Genomic DNA, 12,973 nt, shown 5'->3' on the forward strand with positions numbered 1-12,973 from the left:
GACTGCACCCCCAAACCTCCTCACCTTCTCACCAACATCACTACCTGACTTTACTAACACACTTGTAGCTGAATGAATCCACAAATCTCTACAAGCCCAGAACCTAGTGGAACATCTTCCCAGAAGAGTGGAGCTTATAATACTAACAGTAAATGGAGACTAAATGTGGAATTTAATGTTTAAAAAGCACATAGTAATGTTATGTTCAGGTGTTCACAAACTGTCAATAAATACCTAATGTGCAATTTAACATGTAGTAATAAAGTGTAGCAATAAATACTGCTCTGGAAAAGACTTCTCACTGAGGTGTTTCAGTATATAACTGATCTTTTCTGATATTTTTGTCAGAATTTCTTAACTAATGCAAAATAACTTCCACAGTCGTTTCCTGTTTGTTCTGCATGAGTCCAGAATCAAATCCATGCCTAGGATATGTTTGTCTTTCTGCACGTGCAGCTTAGAAACCAGATTTATTTCTTTATACATTTATTATTTCTTAATAAACATTAGGAATAAAAAGTATATCTGCAGTGTGGCTCCAGGAAAAAACACTGATTATCAAAACAAATCAATCCTTAAAATTTAAAAAAAAAAAAAAATCCCTACAAACATATCAAGCCCTAATGAGATGCGTCACTTTTTTTCTGGGCAAAGAAATGACCAATGATTTGTGAAGATCAGTGAAGCTGCATATTTTGGGTCATTCTGTTGATCTCAGAAGTGTTCAGCCTTTAGAAGCATTGTGTGTTGTTGCAGGAGGTCATGAAGCTCAGCATCGCAAAATCAAGATCAACAAAACATCATGCATTGGTTCAGCTAATATACAGGAATGATTCCGTGTGGCTTTAAACCTTCTACATCGCTACATTTATAAAGGGGGGGGTGCAGACTTTTGCACGGACCGCTGCATTTTTTCCTCCCAGACCCCACTCTGTGCGCGTGCGCTGCGTCTGAAGGGGTTTCAGGGTTTTTGAAGAACACTCCTGCCTCCTGGGCTGCATTTGTTTACAGTCCACACCAGAGTCATTGGGCGGAGCTTAAAAGCCGCTTTACTGCGTGACCGAATCGCGGAGCCGTCACACGCTCGCGCGCACTCGGAGTCGCAGTGAGGAAGTGCTTTGAGAGCGCGAGCGCCGGAGCGCCGCAAACAAAAGACACGCAAACAAGCGACAACAGCGCGAGCGGAGCGGAGCAACTGTTTCCTCAGTCTTCCAGAAACAGGACAAGTCGAAACAGTTCCATTTCCGAGCTGTACAGGAGGCATCTAAATGCAACTTCTGCTCTTCTCGCTCCTGGAACTGCTGTAAGCGGTGGAGTTGTGCTGCATGCTCTTTGCTCGTCTTCGTCGCTTTTTCTTCTCTCCCGTATGTCCTAAGCAGCTTCCCCAGGAACATGTCCAGGTGAGTAGGACACGCTGGAGTTGCGTCGCAAAAATAACTTTCTTTTCGATTAGGCCGCGTGTGAAATCTTTCTTCAGGTCGGAGAAGTTTCTTCTCCAGGCAGCAACTACAGCAGGAAAGAGAGAACGGGTTCCAAAAAACCCTACAAAACCTTCATTTTACATAAAAACACTGATCTCACTCGGGCTCATGGATGGATCACGGCGGAATTTGGAAACCGCGAGTGTTTTGATGCCGCTTCTGATCAAAAGTAAATACACTCGGATAAAATAATGACTTGGGGACTTGGGGAGATCAAATAAGCCGACAAACAAGTATTAAAACAAAGATTCTTCAGGAGAGCTGCATGCTGGTGTGTCGCGTGAGCACGCGAAGTTATTTCGGAAAACACCGGGAAGACAGACAGACAGACGGACAGACAGACAGACAGACAGACGGACAGACAGAGAGCGAGCGCGCGAGCACCTGTTTGTTGTTGTTTGAGAGTGTTGCCCACGCACGAGCGCAGGATCCCGGGAATCTCTACATATAGATGCAGAATAAAAAGCTACTTGGATGCTGTGCAGAGTTTCAGAAAACAGAAAGATTGTGATTGTTATTTTGGGTTTATTAACAATAAGTACATTTATTAATTTTTAGTTTAGTTTGCTTTGTTTTTAAATGCTGAATTTTTTTTCTGCTTGTTTATTTTAAGGCCACTAGGAGGAGCTCATATTTCCCGAGAAAAAACAAAAACACACAAGTTTTCTTTTTATTTGTGGAGGATTTATTTTTCCGGGCCTCTGCCTGTAATCCAGTCGGTTTACGGTACCGAGGGCACTCGCTCGCACTTTTTCTTCCTTTTCCCCGAAGTACCGCTGGAATCAGACACCTCGAAACATCATCTCAGTCTCAGAACCGCACTGCGCGGAGCGCGTGAGTTACCGCCCGGCGCGTGCCACCGCGTAACAAACAAAACAGCCCGCGGAAATAAAGAAAAACTCGGCGGAAAATAAACAATAACCAGATAACATCTTTTACTACACACAGTCGCGCGCTGTTATAATCCACGGGCGACGTGATTGCCGTTGTTTTGGGGTTTTTTTTTTGTGCACGAGACTTTATGCGTGTTTTCTCCTCGAGCCGCGCGTGAAACAAAAGTCGTGCAGCTCGCGCGAGTCGGTCTCGGATGAAAGACGGCGCGTCTGGGGGCGTCGGAGAAAGAAAATAGGAAGTTCAGCCTTCGGCTCGGAATGTAGCCGGTTTGTGACGCAGTTTGACTGGCGCTTCAGCCGCGCGTGACCCGGACATCACACCGCGGAGAGCCGGGTGCCTGCGAGTGTACAGACACCGCGGGGAAGGCGCGCGCACAGCCGCCCTCCTTTTACCGACCGCACCGGAATCATCGCAAATATATTTAAAACAAAACAAAACAAACAAAACATGCGTGCAAACCCCTCTCTCCCGGACAGTCGGTAATCGGTGCTGTTTTATTTTATCCCGCAGACGGCAATATCCGGCCTGCTTAAAGGAGCAGGGGCCCTGCGGAGAGAGCGGCTCCCGGGCCAAGGCGGGGGGCGGCGGCCCTTCAGACCCGAGCGAAAGGTTTAGGGCAGGAAGCCTTGCGGGTTTCCAGTCCCGGTCGCCTGTGTTCCGACTCTGGTCCAGGTCGTCGAGTGGATATTTTTCCTTCGACAGCGAGCCGAGTTCACCGATAATCACCCATAATACCGCAACTCAAACCCCGAGTCCATCTAGTCAAGCGATCACTCATTTCCTGCAGCGCATTTCCCACGCGCACAATCATGGTAAGGACCCCCGCTTTACAAACACACGCCCTTCTAAACCCCCCCCCCCCCCCCCCCCCCACACACACACACACACACACACACACACACACACACACACACACACACACCCCTGACCTGGAGTGTGTGTTCAGAATGCTGGGATTGCATGTTGCCCTGTTCCACACTGATCAGTGATGTCTGGTCCACACTCTCACCTAACATCTAACCCACACTCTTACCTAACATCTAACCCACACTCTCACCTAACATCTAACCCACACTCTCACCTAACATCTAACCCACCTCCAGAATGAGTCTTCGCATGTTAGTAAAAAATAAAGAGTCTCGAACACTTCTCTCTGCATGACGTACCAAAGCTTGTAGAAGTCCGGAGTGACGTGCATGCTAATTTGATGTTTTGTTTTGTGTTGTCGTTAACGCGTAATAAACACCTGTAATCGTGTAATAAACAGTCTGTGACACTCCTCTGTATCAAGCACTGCTGGTTGGCTGAAGCTCTTCATCCCTGAAACGTTTGTTTACACACGTGACTTTACTTGCATGTGCGTGAACATCCGTTTGTGTTAGGAGGTCCGTGTAGCTTTTCACAAACCCACAGGAAACCGTTTTCTCTTGTTGTCTTTTTCACTGAAGGCAACCCCCATGTTTAGAGTGAACAGGAGTTAGTGTGCACCTCGTCTCACAATGGAAGTGATGGAGTAGCCGATTTGCTTGTTGTCTCTTGATTCCTGCGCTGGGCTTCAGGTGACCAGCAGTGCTCTTCTCCACCAGTCAAAATAGTCTATTGTGAGAGCAGACATGAGATCTAACTCGTTTCTATTCAATCCTATAGAGAGGCAGGAGATGAGAGCCTGTGATAAATCCTGTTTCTGGAGTGCCTTGCTAGCATCCTGTCTCGCTCTTATTCAGGAGGAAAGCAGCAGCAGCTTATCAGAGCTTTCATCGGTCTCATGTGGAGCATCAGGATTCACTTGTTTTGTTTGGCTTTTATTGCAGCAGTTTGTCTTCGACTCCGTGCACAACGTTGGAAGTGTTTTTTCGCTTTGGGAGATGTAGTGAAAATCCTCGTCAGTCAGATGAAGGTGTAAAACTGTGAACCCGTCCGGTTGCCAGATATATTAGAGTTTCTGCCAGCCGAGAAGAAATTGAGAGAGAGCTGTGGCATGTGTGGGGCCACAGAGAAACAGACTGCATCACGTTAGTCTGCAAGTCAAAACAGAACACATGGCAGAGCGACGGCGCACAGTGACGGCACACATGTACACAAATAAACACGGTATTCTTCTCCATCAGCATGGCCGTCGCTGGCCTCGCGCCCGAGCGCGTAAAGCTCGGAGTGTAATTGAGTAATATCGTTAGAGAGGGTTTTTTTGGCTATTTTCTAGCAAAAGCCTCAGTGATGTCGTGGTGGAAATGAGTAGCATATGGTCGTATTATGATCTGGCATGAGAAATAACAGTAAAACTGATTCTCGACTTGAGTCACTGTAAGAGAATCGGTGCATCTTCAGATAGATTGTGGTTGTATTAACAGCATGATCCTCGCTGTGCTCTCCAGTGTATTCTGACCACAGCTCAGATCTGCTGCAGGTCCTAGTGTTTCAACAACGAGTTCACACGTGCCGATGCGACACGCTTTTTAAATTCTTTTAATGCTTTCATGAGCAGCAGCACTGAAATGATCACATGAATGGAGATCAATTTTTTTAGATATTCATTTGTTCCTACTAAAAACTACTTCTGTTGCTGCATCCACATCATTCAGTGTTTTATTTAATCATGTTATGTTATAAAGCATCAACCTAATGCATGTCTGTGCATCTCTGTTGTAGAATTATGGCCTGCTCTCTATAACCACTATCCACCCCACGGAGCAGCACCTGCGGGGGACATGCACGTGGAGTTTGACGTTGAGCGACACTGGCGAGATGTTGCGCAGGTGTTGCGCCGCATCGGTGATGAATTTAATCAGCTTTATTTTCATGAGGTGAGAAGTGTGTGTGTGTGTGTGTGTGTGTGTGAGAGAGAGAGAGTGAGTGAGTTTTATAACAGGATGTTTGGTTAATTCTATCTAAAGGAAATTTCAGTTCATTATGAGGAACCAGAGTCTTGTTTGAAGTGTGTGAGATTGAGTTTTGTGTATTTGTGCTTTTTTTTTTTACTTCACTTTTTATTTTTGTGCGTTTATAGTCAGAAATCAAGGGTCCATTCGAAGGAGTCATTTAGTACATATTAATAGTCAAATCAATTTCTTTGGAGGTTTGACTTCTTGAGCGTCTGTGGAGATGTTTATTATACATACATATGGTGCATGTAGCACATAATATCGAAAATCTTTTGCATGGATTTTTCCCACGCTGTGTACAATAGTAATGTTTTCTATTCTATTCTATTCGATAATTTATTCTTTATTTTATTCTATTCTGGATTAGTTTCTTTTTTGACCTAGCTCTTCTGGCTCAGATCAGAACTTAATCCAGAGTCTTTTCATTATCTTGGTGTACTGTTGTTATCGCAGCACATAAGCACGATGTCAGATGTCAGTACAGTATTACGCTGCTTTCACACATCACATGCTTTCATGTTGGCCAGTTCCTGAGCTCTTTATGCAAATCGCAACTTATCTCACATGAGCTGATCTCGTTCCTATTCATCATTGTTCACTGGCTTTGCTCTGTAAAACAGATCACATGCTGGTGCAGGGTCCGTCTGGGTTTGATGGTAACCCTGGAATAGCAGAAGGGAATCTGTGAAGCAGTGGATGTACAGAGACACTCCACTCCAAACTGTGCTGTTTATTTACACTCTGAAGCGTTCTTTGGAGATATCTTGACGAGCAGGATGCACCAGCGCAACTACAACCTTTTGAAAGAGTGACTAGTATTCTGACTCAGAGACAGCAGTCACCTTTTGTTTTGTTTAGTTTACGCTTTCCTTTTTCCTCCATGAAGAAGTGGCTGAGATGTCGGTAACAGAATGATGTCATATTTCAGAAAGCAGAACAGGTGCAGTGTCATGTGTCTCACATACGATGTTCTGCAAAACACGTTTTCCCCTATAGCCATCTTAAAAAAAAAAAAAAAAAAAAAAAAAAAGCAGATCATTTCCCTTTCAGTAAAGGGCTGTGTGACAAAACAAGCTTGTGATGAAGTGTGTAGATATAAAGACAACTCTCCTGTGGAGCAGTTTTTAATTATAAAACATGTAAATGATATATATTAAATATATTTTCAGTGACAGTCTGCTGGTTTCTCATCATCTATTCTCTATTAACGATCTTACAGTAAGGATGTGGACTGTAGCACCGCTGTAGACTGTAGTTGGTGTATATGTGCATTAGTTGACGTGTGAAGATGGAGAAGAAGCTCTGCAGTAGGGAACAGGGGTAGTTGTAAGAGGCACATGGCAGGGTTTGAATGTGACTTTATAATGTTTACCCTGTGGTCAGACTCTGGGCTCTAATTATCCACTTGGTCGTTCTGCTCAGCGCCATGCAGACGCACTCGAGGCTCAGCTCTTAATCTGGGTCAGAATTCAGCTCTCCAAAAAATAAAAAGTTTGGGACTTTTTGAACTTCCTGTTTAGTACATTTTTTTTCTTCTGACACGTTTGTGACGTTACTGCTCTTTGTTTTGGTATCTTGATGGAGAAATATGACTTAAAATTCCAAGCTTTTCCTCCATGTGTTCCTGTGATGAGTGAAGAGATGAATAGATGAGATGCACACTGTGGGTACACTCAATAAATCGGTGTGTTTTTACCACCTGATCAGATGTAGATCTAAAAATGAGAGAATAATTAAGTATTTGAGTTGTCTCTTTATACGAGTGAGTTCATGGGAAATCTACACACACCTCCTTCACCACCTGCTACACCAAGCTTCATGTTCATGTATAAACTTTTTTCTGCGCTATAATTCACAAAATTTATGTTTCATAACGTTTAGATGAGACGTAGCGGACAGTAATTCAGAGCAGATGTCTGGACTCTCGCTCTTCACTCAGTTGTCTGCACACGGTTGGTTTGTCAGTGATGTGCATCAGTGCTCTGGTGTTGCACGCCTTTTTGCTCCGAGGAGCAGAACAATGCAGCCTGCGGAAGTTTCTATAGTCGCCGCACCTCTGAGGGGTTGATTGGTTTAAACATTCGAACAAGTGGTTTGGACTTTGTGGTGAGACTCTTCATTCTAATACCTACACAATCAACATTAAAGCAAAGTCCTTCTAAAAAAAAAATCCCTCAGTTTGTCGTGAAGGTGTACACAGGAAGTGATCATGCAGTCAGTGTTTGCGATAAGGGAATTAAACACTGCATTCAGTGTCACTGGTCATAAATGTACAGATTTGTGAGATTTACTTCACTGAAGTGTTGTAAGTGTGTTGCTGTTATTTGCTCGAGTTACTGAAGCATTAATGAGCCAGTCACAACATCTGTAACCAACAAAGCAGTCGGGTAAAGACAACAAATAGATTTTACAGCAGATCCAGTAATTATGGTAAATTGTGTATAATTGCCTGCAGATTTTCTCTGCTGTTATAAACGTCATGAATGGATGAAGAATTCAGTGCATATAAAAGAAAATGAATCTGAAGAACTGAACAGTAAGCTGGGGATCGAGGACTCTGTGTTGTTTGAGTAAATCTGCGTATCTTCTGGGAAAACAGTGCATGTGTTACTCACTGCGGCAGTAATGTGAGGCGCACCGAGACGAGTGTTTTTGCACTTATCTGGCTTTGTGTGCTTGTGGCTTCTCTGCTTTTCTTCCATGTGGTCGCTGCACCAGCTTCCAGTTGTTTTCCCTGAGAAATGACTGAGACTCCGACACACTCAACCACTGCTCTTTATTTATATCACCGCCTGCACTCTGGACTCCGTCTCTCTTACAGTGTCGTATTACTATTATTTATAAGATCCATAGCTATGATTTTATATATATATATATATATTAAAATGTTAGATATACACTGTAGCCAGTCTGCGATTCTTTGCCAGTTGTTTCCACAGTGGTATGGAAGTGAATTGAAGCTGATTAAAGCGATGCTCCAGGGCTCTGATTTGGACCCTAACCCGTCTCTGCAGAGGAACATGTGGTGTTTAGACCTTACAGAACTGAACTGTATGCATCTGCTGAAGTAATAGTAAAAAGCAGCTTGGTTGCATATTATTTATTGGATCTTGGTGGGTTTTGATGGCTTTGTATCGCTTTACACGTGTCTACACGTGTGTCCACATTACTAGGTTTAATGTTTGTCCAATTATAAATGTGGTTTGGGGAAAGTGATGTGTGTCTTGGCACTGTATCGCAGTAATCCAGCGTGACCTGAGTGACCTTGAGAGACGTGTTAAAACCTTAAATGGTTCCTTTGGTGTGTACACACACACACACACACACACACACACACACACACACACACACACACACACACACACCATTCACATGAGGTGTGATGCAGTTCACCGGCTTCCTCTCTCTTCTTTCTCCTCTTCTTTCTCCTCTTTCTCTCTCTATGAGCTTCATCACAGCTTTAATTGTTCCTCCATTTTACTCCACTTCCTCCTCACCTGTTTCCTCTGGCTGAAAACACAATCACTTTGGGCACATTGTGGTTTTTGGCTGGTCTTTTTTTTCTGAATCAGCCCCCCCCCTATTTTTCACCCGCTCTATTTGTTTATTAAAAACTCTCTTTTTAGCCAAGTGGAATAATTGAGGATAATCCAGACCACATGCTTCGTGTCAGTATCCTCGTGTCTTTTTGTTTTGTTTCGTTTTCGAGCATTTGCACCTGCCATTAATACCAAATGCAACTTCTTTTATATTATTGGTGTTTGATCGCTAGCTCTTATAGCTGACCTGATTAGCAAACGATGATTTATCCTGAAGGTGAAGTAGAGGCAACCCTCTCAAGTCTGGTGTTTTTTATCTTTCTTTTATGCGATGCAGGAAAGGGTTTTTTTTTTCCTTTTCCTTTTTTTCCCAATCTGGAGTGTGTTTCCTTGCTGGTTCCTGCCAATGCTCCTGGGGGAAATGCCCTGTGCTTATCAGGGTCATTGTGTGTTGCTCGGTGTGAAAGAACGCCAAAAGCGAGTGCTGAAAGTGGAGACCTGATTCAGAGACCTGACTGCTTCCAGATCTCACGAAGCCAAGTCTTTAACAAGGAGACCGCGTTTTATCAGCACTGCTAGCTGAATGTGACTCCGACAGCTCCGAGCTGGAGAATGACCTCCAACTAGAAGCTGCTGCTAATTTGAGTGCAGTTCAGTTCTATTTATAGAAAATGCTTTAAACATCAGATTTTGTCACCAATCAGATTTATAGAAATCTGTATAAAGATTTTTATTCAGATTTTTACATTTTACCCCAAATGAACAAGCCAGGGGTGAAAAATAGCCTGAGAGGAACTTTTAGAGGAACCAGATGGGAAGTGTGATTATAAATCTTTCTTTCTTCTCCTGGCACTGTGTACTGTAGTCAAATAGTGGTAAAGGTGCGAAATCTGAGCATCATTAGAGTTGTGTGAAAGTGTTCAGTGGTGAAGACGTAACAGCTGCAGTCTTGAAGTAATCTGAGGGAGAACTTCCACAGTTGGTGTGATACCATCCACAGTACCCTCATGGAGGTCTTTAGGTGATCCATTCTGGGCCATACAGCAGAAGAGAGTCATATTCAGGTGACGGTGGATTTGGACCTGATTGCACTATTAGGAGAGGCTCAGAGTCTGGATTGCTGCAAGATTCCTTCCTAATCTGATCTCAGGGACTTTTTTCATGCCGTTTTCTCCTCTGACTTGTTCAATAACAGCACAGAATGAATAAACTTTTAATTGAATTAAATGGAGAGCAGTGAAAGTGGTGTGCGTGCTTGTGTGTGTGTGTGCGTGTGTGTGTGTGTGCGTGTGTGTGTGTGAATAAGGTTTAACAGGTGTGTGTCTGGGATGATTTTATTAGTTTGATATCTTGTCGTTAGATGACTGAATTGTGTGATTAATATTCCAGAAGGCTATAATATAAAAATAAACCCTCAGAGAATCACAAGTGTATATTTTGAACTTCAGACATAACAGGAACAAGAATGTCTGGGAATGATTTTCTGAATTATTGTATTCGCACGCTCAAGCAAATGTTTTTCCGACCAGGCGGCGAGAAACGGCGGCGCGGCCCCTCAGCAGGCCCACAACCAGCCGGCCATCATGCTGAGAATAGGGCTCCTGATTAGACGCCTGTTACACTTCCTCCTGAGACGAAGATGATGGACATGGAGAATACCCAGCAGACATGTAGCATTGAACTGTAGATATGTAAATACACACCAGAAACTTTGCTCTCTTTCTCTGAGCATCTGTTCCTCTTTCACCTGCACGCTGACTTTTTCCAAAAGGAGAAGATATCAGGTGGGGAATTCTGGGACCTGAACCTGGAGTCATAGACAGCTATGGTTCCTGCATGAACAATGGAAAGCTGAGCCATTAAAACCCTGGGTTGAGAAGGTGGCGAGGATCGAGAGAACGACGCCTCACTCTGTTTGGATTTTTTTCCGTGTTCCCACCAAATGAAGACGTGTTGAAAAAAACGTGCCTTCATGGACTTAGTGCTTTACTTTTCCCTTTTCAGTGCATCAGCTGCCACTGTGTCCGTCGTTGTAATATCTTTGTTCACATTTTAAAAACTTGCATTCGTTCTGTATTTATTTGCGATTGTATTTTGTATTTAAGTCTTATTTCTTTCTGTTTTGTTTATAACTGAGTGGATTAGTTAGCGGTAATGTTGCAGTTCTGCCTTTCATTATCATATCATGTTTTGCACTTGTGTTCGAATATTCCACCATGATGGCCTTACAAACCATACAAACCAGTGATCCTGTATCGACCTGAAGATCTCAGAGGGAACAAGCTGCAGGAAGACGTCGGGTCCAGGCACCGTGAGGAACAGCAGAACTGGTGTAGTGATTAAACACTCACGGACAACAACTTTCACAAAGCAGATCTTTTTTCTTTATTTGTGAAAATTAAATGCCAGGGATTAAAATCTTCAGACGAGACAAATAAGTTTTTGGAGAAAAAAAAAAAAAAAAAAAAAAAAAATGAATTTTATTTGGCAAAGGAATGTTTTTAATATTTTTAAATTTCCCCAATGATTTATTTTAACAAGTGTCTAATACACACGCAGCATGGTTATATCAGGCATTCCAGTGTGTGTGTTTGAGGAAGATGATGTAATGTGGAGCATCACCTCAGTGACTCAGGGGATTTATACCTGTGGACTTTATGCATCTTGTCATCTAATGCAAATAATATAGATAGATTATATATTATATTTTGCCATTTCTGCAGAATTGCATTTATCATTGTAAAACATGGACCTTCGTTCTTTGCACTTAACAGCTGACGTTAAAAAGGTTTAGTGAAAATACAGAATTGGAAAATAAAGACTTTCTAAGTCACCTGGTTACTATGCAGTTAGCGACGTCTCGTTTCAGTCTTTTTTATCTTTTTCCCCTCATTCACATTGTCAGTAAGAAGACAAGGCATTTGCTTTAACCGTTTCAGGTTCAACAGCAAAACCAAAGAATTTGTTAAATGATGATTTGCATTGTGTAATTATTCATATGGCCATCATGTGTACACAACTGTATAAAACCTGCTCTAGAATTAATCCTGGTATTAAAAATGTCATTTGTAGCCCTGTTTTTTTTCCACCAGAACGAAGATTCACAGCAGATTAATAAAGCCGTCCTGCATTCCAGCTCACGGGATTCTTAAACAGAATCGATCTCATTACCTGCGAATTTCCTGATCCACCACAGACCCAGTACCTTTGTAGCAAAACTTGTTTTGTTCTTTGTTTTGTTGTTTGCACTGAAACTTTGCTGTGCTGAACTTGTGCAATACTGCTGTAAATAAAAAAAGCTTTTTTTCATCTTTCTAAAAAATGTGTCTGATTTGAAGAAACACTTTAACATGAAAAGCTGAAACTTTGAAACATACAACACGTCTTTTTAAAGAACTATTCATTTGTTTTTTAATTCTATTTAATTAATAGTTTTATATGAATTATTTTGAGCTCTGGCTACACACTCGTTAACACTGAAACCTCAAACACCATCGAATCATGTCTTCGTTCCTGCTGGAAATCCACTGTGGAGAAATAATGAACCTGAAGTCAGCATTGAGGGAAACATCAGCTTTTTATTCACTTTATAGTTCAATTACACAAACATGATGGGACACCTGACTTTTAAAACTTACACAAAGTTGTTAAGAAGGTCTTCAGATGTCGTTAAATTTGATTTTGCCTTCACCCAAACCTGTTGTTTTAGCCTGACAATGTTCTTCTATGACAATGAAGATCTTCTACATGGGTTGGAGTGGAAGATCTCCTGCTGTAAAGCTCAAGACTGCACCCCAGGTGTCCTCACAAACACCAGGATCTGACTTTGCCAACACCCCTGTAGCTGAATGAATCAAAGAGTTGGCTCCAGAATCTAGTGGAACATCTTCCCAGAAGAGTGGAACATTTATAATAAGTACATGGTGACGAAACGTGGAATGGGATGTTCAGAAAGCACTTACGAATTCAGGTGTCCACAAACACCTTTTGTTCATAGTGTTTGTAGATTTCCTTTTTCAGCCATTAATTATGATTTCCTGCTGTCTGTGGGGGCTCTGTTTTTGAGCACGGACTCTGACAGAAAGGCCGAGGCATCTGGATGTTGTAAGAAGATTTTTGAAAAACCCACAAACACAAATCACTTAAATTGCAAACAACATTCATGCAAATAAAAGATGAC

The 12,973-nt window shown here is 42.4% G+C and overlaps 1 protein-coding gene across 1 annotated transcript; it reads left to right on the forward strand.

Annotated features, from left to right (window-relative positions):
* The first annotated feature begins 965 nt into the window (after positions 1-965).
* Positions 966-12,102, forward strand: bcl2l11 (BCL2 like 11). Its single transcript, XM_083539356.1, has 4 exons — positions 966-1,400; positions 2,886-3,187; positions 5,022-5,176; positions 10,323-12,102. The coding sequence occupies exons 1-4, from the start codon at positions 1,393-1,395 to the stop codon at positions 10,434-10,436; spliced, it is 579 nt and encodes a 192-aa protein (XP_083395482.1). The 5' UTR covers positions 966-1,392; the 3' UTR covers positions 10,437-12,102.
* The last annotated feature ends 871 nt before the right edge of the window (positions 12,103-12,973 follow it).

The sequence above is a fragment of the Silurus aristotelis genome (genome assembly GCF_946808225.1).
Source record: "Silurus aristotelis genome assembly, chromosome: 4".
In the NCBI taxonomy this organism is placed as follows: Eukaryota; Metazoa; Chordata; class Actinopteri; order Siluriformes; family Siluridae; genus Silurus; species Silurus aristotelis.

Coding starts and splice junctions, on each gene's coding strand:
- bcl2l11 (XM_083539356.1), top strand. Junction 3,188..5,021: donor TTCCCACGCGCACAATCATG/GTAAGGACCCCC, acceptor TCTCTGTTGTAG/AATTATGGCCTGCTCTCTAT. Junction 5,177..10,322: donor ATCAGCTTTATTTTCATGAG/GTGAGAAGTGTG, acceptor TTTTCCGACCAG/GCGGCGAGAAACGGCGGCGC.